Source organism: Pinus tabuliformis, chromosome 9 (assembly GCF_031772625.1).
Source record: "Pinus tabuliformis cultivar Carrire ecotype Pingquan chromosome 9, CPIR1, whole genome shotgun sequence".
Lineage (NCBI taxonomy): Eukaryota > Viridiplantae > Streptophyta > Pinopsida > Pinales > Pinaceae > Pinus > Pinus tabuliformis.
In genome coordinates, this window is record NC_142307.1 from 486145483 (window position 1) to 486155886 (window position 10404).

Below are 10404 nucleotides of genomic sequence, written 5' to 3' on the forward strand. Positions count from 1 at the left end.
GACCCTCCTTTCTCTGCGGCTAGATTACTCCTTTCTCTGTGTCTAGATGTCTCCTCCTAGGACTGCGACTAGGTGACCTTACTTGGACAGCGTATAAGTCTCCTTCATGACCGAAGCTTGATCTTCATTAGGGCAGCAGATAAGAGCTTTTCCTTCAGCTGTGTATACGCCTCGTTTACTGCAGCTAGGTCTCCCTCTAGGATAGAGAATAAGGGCCTCCTTTGATCTGCATCTAGGGCTTCATCATCTTGACCTCTCTTGCCACCAAAACCCAAAACGAGTGGAGACAGATCATGAGTGAAGTGAGTGTAAAATGACTTGAAGACCTCTTCTATTTATGATAAAACATTGAGGACAAAGTGGGGGTAATTTGGTTGCTGGCCAACCTTGACAAATTGTCAAGTAACACAAATAAATTCATATATCCATGAATACGTGTCAGAATTGAATGATCTTTAGATCAATCCTACACCTCTCGATGAGTGGAATCCAAGAAAAATAGCCGCTGCCATAAATAAGAAGACCCACATGGAGTTTGGCCCTAGCTGCCAATTTTAACAAAAACACCATTAACAACACCTCTACATTAGCACCGAACCAATGTTAATCACATACCAATAAACTTACAAACATCAAAGGCCATTATTTGACTTACTAAAACATGAAGGAAATTCCAGACCTCATTGTTTCGTTGGAAATTACTATATTTTCTTTCTTTCTGCTTCAAATTTCAGGAACATGTTTAATGATTTGAATTTGATATTGTTGATTTATCAGATTTCACCGAGAAAGAGCTGATGACAAGACGCAATAGATTTACATGCAACCTTTCAATTTATTATTTGTTGTGCAAATATCATAATACATATAAAGACGGTAAAGCTCGAGATTAAATATGCCTGCGTTTGGGAGGTCTACACTGACCCCATACAGTTCAACCTCTTACCATCCTCTTACTATTTTGCTCATAGCAATTCCAGTTACCTAGGATACTCACCAAATCACCCTCCCCAAAAGGATCCAACAAAGAAAGAAAGAAAGATTCAACAAAACCATTCAAAAAAAGGAAGATTACTCTATTCAGGTTGACTAGAGAGGGCAGAACCTATTACAAGATCAGCTTTAAAACCGCCAGAAAGTGACCCACGACTTGCACCTTCTCCACAGATAGTGCATTCACATGTGGACCACCATTAACAGCACATCTGCATTAGCACAGAACCTGTGTTTACCACATTAACAGGACCTCGCAGGCCAGAAAGACTTGGTCAACCCGCATTAACGTTGGGAACACCACGACCAGGTTTGGAACCTGGGTCATCACCATTGCTTAGTTTAAACAGGCTACAATTTTGCTTAGAAAACTATAGAAATTCCGGCATGATTCTGAGAAAATTTGGCAGATATTTTGAAAACCTGGGTTTTGGTTGTCAAGTTTCAGTATTTTGGGCGCTGAGGGATAACCCCTTGATGCTGTTGAATCCATTTCTGCCTTAGGAAAATGATTTAAACACTGCCACAGTCTAATTTCTTGAAAAAAAATCACCAGATTCCAGCAAGAAATTCGCTGCCCTGGCAAAATTGTGGCCTCGTTAGAACTTGCCACCGCCCCCCACAACACGATGCGATGAAGAAAAGTATTTTAACAATAAGACTAAACCATCTTTAAATAGAGATAAAGAAACCCTGCTGCCCTAGACTCTCAAAACACCCTACCTGTATATGGGTTCGGAGATTTCGGTAAGGCCAAGTTGCAATGAATGAGCAGAGATAACCACAAATAAAACAAATATAGCTATAATGGTTATGAATATGGAGCTGGAGAGTGAACTCATGGAAATATTATTTGTAAGTTCAGACGAAGCAGAAAGAAAGTAATGAAGGAATTTTTTTGCCCAAAGATGTGCACTTAATCCAGGGGATTTTGAACAGGGCACCTGCTCGGACGGAACTAGAGAAATGCCCAACAACGTTAACGTCAACAGCCTTGACGACAACAACGTTGAGCTAACCCTGGGCCAAAAAAGCAATGAATGACTTAGAAAAGAAATACGTACATTTCCCCGCAAGGTGACCGCGAGGCCTACAGGCACACCCTCTCTGAGTTTGAAGCCCGCAATGGCCTTCTTAGCACGAGTCTTCACAGGCCTCTGACCGGTTAGCAGAGACAAGTCCTTTATTGCCCCTTCCAACGACTTGGCATTCTGTGCTGCCTCCCCAATCCCACAGTTGACCACTACCTTCTCCACCTTGGGCACCTGTGGATACCCATTTAACAATTGTTTATGTTTTCATATTTGATAGCGATTCAATCGATGGCTGGAAATGAATGAATGCATGATAAAAATACCTGCAACAGATTGGTGTACTTAAATTCCTCCTTCAGAATGGGAATAATCTTCTCAGAATACTCGACCTTCAATTTGGGTGTTGGTGGTTTTGTTGCTGCCTCTTCTTTCTCTTCCACAGCAATTGATGCCAATGCTCTCGTCACAGCAGGTCTCCTCGTTAGCCTCTTGTTGCAAGAGATAGCAAGAGGAAATTGGGTATTACAGTTTGTGAAAGATGATTGATAAAATTCCAGTCCCAGCGCCATGATTCTCCCGCACTCAGCCATCAATGTGGCTCCAGAATTTCCTTTGAGTTCATCTGGTCCTTTGTATCGGCAACTTTATCCGCACAACTTATCTGGAACTCTAATTATGATTAACTTATATGTAACCAAATCATCATCAGATATGATTATAAATGTACTTATCCAGGATTAAAACTCAATCATGGCAAGTTCTGAGCTTTGCTCAGTCAAGTTGAAGAAATTTGCAGGGCGAATATTAGGGTGAGTATCTATTTAAAAAGGGTTTTTTAAATGGTCTGTTATTAAAACTAAAACTTAAAAAAAGACTGGAGTCGTTTTTGTTTTTGGTTTAAAAAAAAAATCTTTTTTTTCTTTGAGATTTTCTAGTTTAAATTTTTATAATTTTATATGATTTTTTGAAATCACAAGTTTGATGACTAATCTCTGCACAAAAAGGTTTTTCGGCTGCCGAATTTATATATACAATCAAAAAACTAGTTTAACATAAATTAAGATTTCACCTCAAATTTTTATCTCTGATTCTCACACCCGAAAGTCCAAAAAGTCCCACTAAATACAACTCCATTTTTGACAAACATTTTGGAAAAGCTTGCACAGTTTCTCTTACGTAAACATTTTGTATTACCTATTTCAAAATTATGTATTTTACAATTTCAATAAATTAAAGATGAATATGAATTTTACTATTAGTCTAGATCTATTTTAATTTTGGATTTATTAAATGCTTAAAGAGATCAAATATATATTCACTCTAAAAGAGGTTTGCATATCAAGAGATTTGATCTTAACGCTTGGAACATCCGGAGTTAAGATGGATCTAGGTAAGTTGCACCGAAGTATGAGAGATGTATTTAATTCTTTCGTTGAGCCAAGATATGATACTTATAGTACACTAGAAATGTGTAACATGTAAACATTTTAACTCAATGAAAATAAAATAAAAATAACAAAATAAAAATTAGTTGTCTTTAGTGCGACTTTTTGAAGCTTCTCCCGTGGGTTTTTCTAGTCTAATTTCTCTTAAATCTTGGAGGAATTTATTGAAATCACAAGTTTGATGGATAACCTAAACAATCTAAGTGCCCTAAAGGTTTTTAAGGGTGTTGAATCCATATGTACAGTCAAAAAACCAATTTAAATAACACAAATCAAGATTTCACCTCACTAGAAAGTCCAAAAAGTCACTAAAGACAACTCCAAATAAAAATAATCCTATAAAAATTAAATAATAAAAATATCCATGGTATTAACCCATGGTTTTAAAAATCCATGGTATTGGCCAATGGTATTCATGTGGAATATAAGTTATTTCAAGGGGTAATTAAACTAGCCTAGATCCATCTTTGTTTGATGTTATATTTAGATACATAATTAGTTGTAGAAAATGATGAAGCTTGTAAAGGTAAAACATTTTTATTGATATGTTCACCATTTGTTTGGATATGTTTAGAGGTGGGAAAATATTAGAAATTTTGTAATAAATAAAATGTATTAGGTAAAATGCAATTAATATTGCATTTTAATTAGTCTTTCCCCACCCTTAACCACTTTTTATTGGGTGGAGGTGGTAATAACTATCGTATTATTATATTTTATCCAAGGTATCCCCTCACCCAATTCACTTTTTATATATATATATATATATATATATTTGAGGTTCATAAGTAAACTAACTCCTATGTAAACATTTCGTTCTAGTATGGTAGAGATGTTGTAATCTTTAACATTTTGATTTGGTAAAAATAAAGTAAAATAAAACATAAAACTAATAATTATATTTATAATTATAATTAATTAATAATTAAACCAGCCTAGATCCGTCTTAACTCTCATCTACCAAGGGTCAAGGGTCAAAAGAGATCAAATTTCTTGAGATGAAAACATCTTTTACAGTGAAAAAATCTAGAACTAAGTTGGTATAATATATATGTAGTTGACATTCTACAGCTCAGTAAAATAATAATTTAAATTAAAAAATTAAAAATAGTAATCACAAAAAAAATGTAGACATAATTACAATACTTCAATTTACACCTTAATGTTATATAACTTTATATAGAGATATAAAATAACCCAAATAAGCAAAAACAAAAACAAAAAACTTTTATTATAGGGAAGAAATGTAATGAGTAAAAAAATATAATTTACTTTTTACTATAAGTAAGAAATGTAATTTTTTCACATGACAAAAAATAATATTATTGATATTACATTATGTGTAATTATTCCATGTGATATTTCGAACAATAATATGTTTATAACAAAAAATATTTTACTCACAACCATAAGTAAAATATTTCAATGTCCATATTAAATAATATAATTTTATAGATATTCTATAAAGAGAAAAGTAAAGTAATTTAAATTGAAAATTTTCTTATATTTTCACTCTAGTGAGAAAATTGAGAAAATTCTTAGTCCATTAATAGTTGCTTTCTAATTCAATGTATGAGGGATATTTGTAAATTTTCAATGTTTAATATGATTTGATATGTAATATTTTACAAAATATTAATAATAAAAATAATATAATGTATACATATAGGGAAAATTTATGAGGATGCATATTTTAACATTTTAATGTGAAGAATATGAATTATAAATAAAATATTTCAATGTCAACTACATATATATTATACCAGCCATATCCATCTTAACTTGGGATTTACCAAGGCCTAAAGGGATCAAATCTCTATTCCCTCTAAAAAATGTTTACATCTCCATATTTTCACTCTAAAAGATGTTTGCATCTCAAGATATTTGATCCCTTAGCCCTTGGTAGATCCAAAGTTAAGATGGATCTACGTTGAAGGTTAAAAAAAATTGTGACTTAAGGATTTTAAATTTAACAACAAATTGAATTTTATAGCTTGACATCCCATATAGATGGATGAGCTACAAAAGAAAATAAAGATATTTGAAAGGCCTCATAAATAAATAAAAATTGATAAGCAAGAGCTACTTGATGCTTTAGAAGAATACAATAAATGATAATAAAGATATTTGAAAGGCCTCAAAAAAAAAAATTGATAAAAATCCTTCAATGGATAAGAAGGACAATTGCTCTTATTTCTTTTTGCTATCAATAAATTTGTTTCTCCTAAATTTGAGAAACATACTAGAGGTATTGAGTCATGGTTGTTGTGCCAAATGGGTTATGCAAGTGACAGACTTGGGAAGACTATATGGGGTATTATTGTTCCAATTGAGCCTAGGACGAGACTAATTCGGCTAGGACTTGGATATGATGGGACTCCATTGCCATAGAGAGGTCATTATATCCTTGATTTGTAGGAAAGTTATTTTTATCCATTACTTCTTTTTTCTTTTTTAAGGCCATTATACTAGTTGTAGAGACCATAATTTGCACCAATTATTGGTTTGGTTGATGATAGTATGCTAGAGTTCAAGATAAAGGATAGTTCTATTGATTTGTATGGAAACCTTGCACCTTTGGTTGAGCATCACATCATCACCTTTTATTCATCATGGAAAAGATCAAAAAATTGCATCGTTTATCCTTGTCTAAGTATTGGAAAAGGCAAGGAAATATGTTTTAAGTTCTTATGGTCGAGGGAAAAAGATTTGGTGTAGTTTACATTGATGAGATGATGAAGGATATCTAAGCCAAAAGAACAAAAGGGATGGGGCCTCAAGAACATTCATCGGTATGGTAAATATTTAGCAAAAGAAAGTTTGTGGAGTTTACTCAATTCAATAATCACTGGCAAAAGGTGATATCCAAAAATATCTAGCCCCCTGTCGATGGAAAAATCGATTCATTGGCCCATCAATTACATTAACAATTTTTCAATTATCTAGAAAGCATTATTATTATCATTTCTCCTATTAGGGAATTGATTGGCATGGAGGATCGACGTTAGGGAAATTGTAAGGATAGGGATAGATTTGTGGGTTGTTAGAACTAGAAACTTATAATTGTCACAACAACGAATAACATCTCTATATGTACAAGGTATTTTTCACACAGTAGATTTAGCAAATCCTCAAGATACTTCTTTGTGGCAATAATGTTGGAAGAATGTTGGGGTATTGGATTTGAATGGTGGGATGACATTGCATGGGAAGCTATAATCAAAAGGTTGAATCGTAGTGCAAATAGAATTGTGATGAGGGGGATTGGCTAGTTTTATCAAAATATATGATTTATGGGCAATATTCACCCAAGTCGGGGGAAAAGTGAAATTTAATCGAAACAATTAAAAAGAAAAAGAACGGTGGTGGAAGATGATATGAAAGGTAAAAGGTCAAATGAAAAAAATAAATCATATGGCTATTAGGTTAGCGTTAGCACACATAATTCCAACTTTAGATGCACTGAAAAGGAGAGCACAAGAAGGTCATAATATGTTTTTTGTGTAAGTAAGAGTGAGGAAACTAAATATCACTTACTCGTAACATGTTCCTGTGTTAAAGAAGATTGGAAAAATGTTATTGCTTTCGTTAGAAAGAACACATGAACTAATGAGGTGTTTCAATCTTAGTGTAGATTAGTCCTTTGATGTTTACTAATATACTTTTTATTTGAGTTAATGACTCTTGGTGGAGGAGAGTGTTTCTTTGGTTTTTTGTTGATTTCTTTTTACCATTATGTATAAGTAGAACTTCAACCTTCCAGCTATGTTGCTTTTATTTTATGATGTGAAGTCAACCCTCTAATTTTAATAAATGATAGACTTATTTTGAGTGATTAATGCACACATAAAATGTGTGTATTACGTTCTATATGATTTTTTCTTTGGAAAAAAAAAACTAAATTTAAAATAAAACATTGAAAGTATTAAACCTATTGACATTGATTCCCTTATGGGGGTGTTATTCGAGGTTAATGGGAGAGTTGGAGACTATGCCTACCACCCCATGGGAAGGCTGGTAATAAATGATGGGGGTGGTGTTGCCACCCCCTACATGCTTAAGCATGTAAGCCAATGTTATTCCATCGCCCATGTCATACGTAGCACGTTGAGGGAAAGAAGAGAGTTGAGACTGGGGCAGTAGGGGCTCTGTTAGGAAAAATCCAAGGCTCTGAGAAAGACAACTTGGTGATGAGCCTAGGTATTGCAACAATAATGTTGTAACTCCCAGGACTACCAACTTTAATTATCAACCCGGGGTTCATACAAACTTGGAGGTGACAGTGCTATATGCATAAGTAGAAGTGAAGGTCCTGCCTGTTGTCACTGTTTGTCTGGCAAGAGACCCTAGGGGTTCGAAGCCAAACTTTTATAGGGCTAGAAGAAGCTTAATTCTTTGATGGAAGGAGAGCAAACCTATTCTAAGAGAGAGCTACTCTACTACAGTAATGAAGAAAACAACATGAAATGTTAAACTTACACCATAACCTAACTAACCAATTAAACAACTATGCTAAGCAGAATTGCTAAATTAACACTAACCTAATTCTAATTATCTAAGTTGCAAAAGTAAAGAGCATCAAAACTAGACTAAGGTGTAACAAAGAAACTTAGGCTAAATCGGGTTTCAAGCGGAAAAAGCAGTCGGAGGTTGAAATCAATGGAAAGCAGATGTAAGGACGCAGTGGCGCATAGGGACCATTGGATCGATCAACGAACAGAAGATAGACGATGGAGATCATATCGCGAAGAACTAAGTGAATGGATGGACGAATCAAGGTAACAAAGGAGATGAATGGATGAGATCTAATTGTGAGGATGAAGTCAAGAGATGGATGGACGAGGTTAACAGGAGCGATTAACGACTGAGATCTGATACGCGTGAAGTCAAGAGATGGTCGGACGAGGTTAACAGGAGATGCATGGTTGAGATCTTATCGCGCAAGTGAAGTCAAGAGATGGATGAATGAGACTAATCGGCAGATGTATGGTAGAGATTAGATCGTAGGCAAAAGAAATGCGCATAAATGGTGGAGCGAGTTTCGAAGGCGGTAAGTTGTATTTCGCGTGCCCTCAAAACCATAAGCTGTATTTTGAAATTTCACGCGATTAGCCTTACTGCTCGACACATAGCATAGGAAAACCACTTTTTCGTGTGCTCTCGGGCGGATAACGATCGTGCAAGAATCCGCACGATATTACGCGATAACAATTGGATCAGGCGGGGCTGATCAACGGTGGAGATCGTCCAAGCTAGTTGGCGATCGGGTGAAGCGACAGTCATCGGATAAGGTAAGGAAGATCAATGGTGGGGGTTTAAAGCGCATAAAGTGATCGGGTAACGTGATAGTCGTTGGATCAAGAGACAGATCGACGGTGGAGATTAAAGCTCATAAAGCAAGTGGAAGACTCCACGAGAGGCAATAGTTGGAGAAAATAGTGAATCAGATGGTGATTGTGAAGGGTTGTTGTGGATTGGATGGCGACGAAGTGATGCATGAAGAATGTCCTAAAGGCAGTTTTTAAATGAAAACGACAAAGAAAAACAGTGCAGGTGAACAAATAACTGCATCAAATAGAAAACTCCATAGCTCATGCGAGAACCAGAAACCTATGTTTTTGGGGCTACTGAAGGGTATCTTCCTACAGCTACTGAAGTAGATGAACAGGAAAACCATGCATGATCTACGCTATATTGTTGTAATGAAAGTGCAACTACTTAAGCAAATAAACAGTGAAAACCATAAGGCTACTTAAGCAAATGAACAGAAAATCGTGAAACTACTTAAGCAAATAAAAAGAACAGAACTCTATGCTAGCATACATGTACATTAAAGAGGAGTTGTGGCTGCTTGGGTCAGGCCCTAACCTAAGAGCTTCAGCCCTCGGAGTTAACTCAGAGCTGGCTTAAACAGAACTCATTATTATTATAAAAACCATGGATTATAGAGCAAATTGTCACAAGTATTTGAAGCTCAGAAATAAAACAGAGTTTTACAATAGAAGTCTGAATCCTAATGAGGTCCTAAGCCTCTCTATTTATACATCTGAAGTCTCTAACGACTTCCTTCCCATTAGGGAGGCTTAGCTCCCAACTTAAGATAAATTGTTTTCTGTCCTTTTCACATGCTCAGTTGTCTTCTAGTCTTCAAAGTGATGGTTGTGTGCACTCCGAGTTGATGGCGGAATATCTAAATGGAGGGGTAGTAAGTGAGGAGGATTTACCTCCTATAGTTACTCTCCCTTATCCCATTCTAGTTTACCCAAGTTCTTTGCCATAGTTCCTTGCATTTATCCTTTTATCCTTTATCTTTGCCATCATTCCTTGCATTCATCCTTTATTCTTGCATTACATGCACATTAGACCACAAAGCCAAATATCCAACTCTAACTCATCTCATAAACAAAATATAATCAAAATCATGCAATAAGTTGTGAGAATAGTTGGTTTCACTAAGCTAGGAGGTGAATTGAGGCCAATTAAGGCCCATATAATTACTCAATAATGAGGCTCATCATGACCCCCCTACTGGAAGTGTCGCTCATCCTCTGAGCAACTTAGTCAATGTCCATGGCCTTCATGGCTCTGGTAGCCTCTCTCACATCCCATTCTTCTACTGTGGTCTCTTCTTCTTGTTTATAAAAGCCTGCTTTCCTTTCTACTTCTTCCCACTGCCTCTATTCCTCTTCTTATTTTCTTCCTTCTACCATCCCTGGGAGTAGTGGTGGACTGAGTTTTAGGCCTATCCAATTGACCTTCAACCTTTGCATTGATTGCTTATACATATGTGTCCTATTGAGTGCCTCTCTCAACCTTTGAGGGAAGTGATATTCTCTGATCTTCAAGCTGCGTGGCAGTGTTTCAAATGTGAAATTGCTTGCTCTTGGGCAGCAAGCTACCTAAGTGCTAGCTAAGGATTATTTGCAATTAGA

The 10404-nt window shown here is 35.7% G+C and overlaps 1 protein-coding gene across 1 annotated transcript in view; it reads right to left on the reverse strand.

Annotated features, from left to right (window-relative positions):
• LOC149149327 (Ribosomal L5P family protein) overlaps positions 1–2690 on the reverse strand; it is a 32141-nt gene extending 29451 nt beyond the window's left edge. The window contains exons 1-2 of the mRNA XM_089439447.1: positions 2351–2690; positions 2058–2258 (exon numbers count right to left, since the gene is read on the reverse strand). Of these exons, the coding sequence (XP_089295573.1) occupies positions 2058–2258; positions 2351–2617 (468 nt within the window). The 5' untranslated portion in view covers positions 2618–2690. The remainder of the gene's footprint in view (positions 1–2057; positions 2259–2350) is intronic.
• Positions 2691–10404: the final 7714 nt, after the last annotated feature.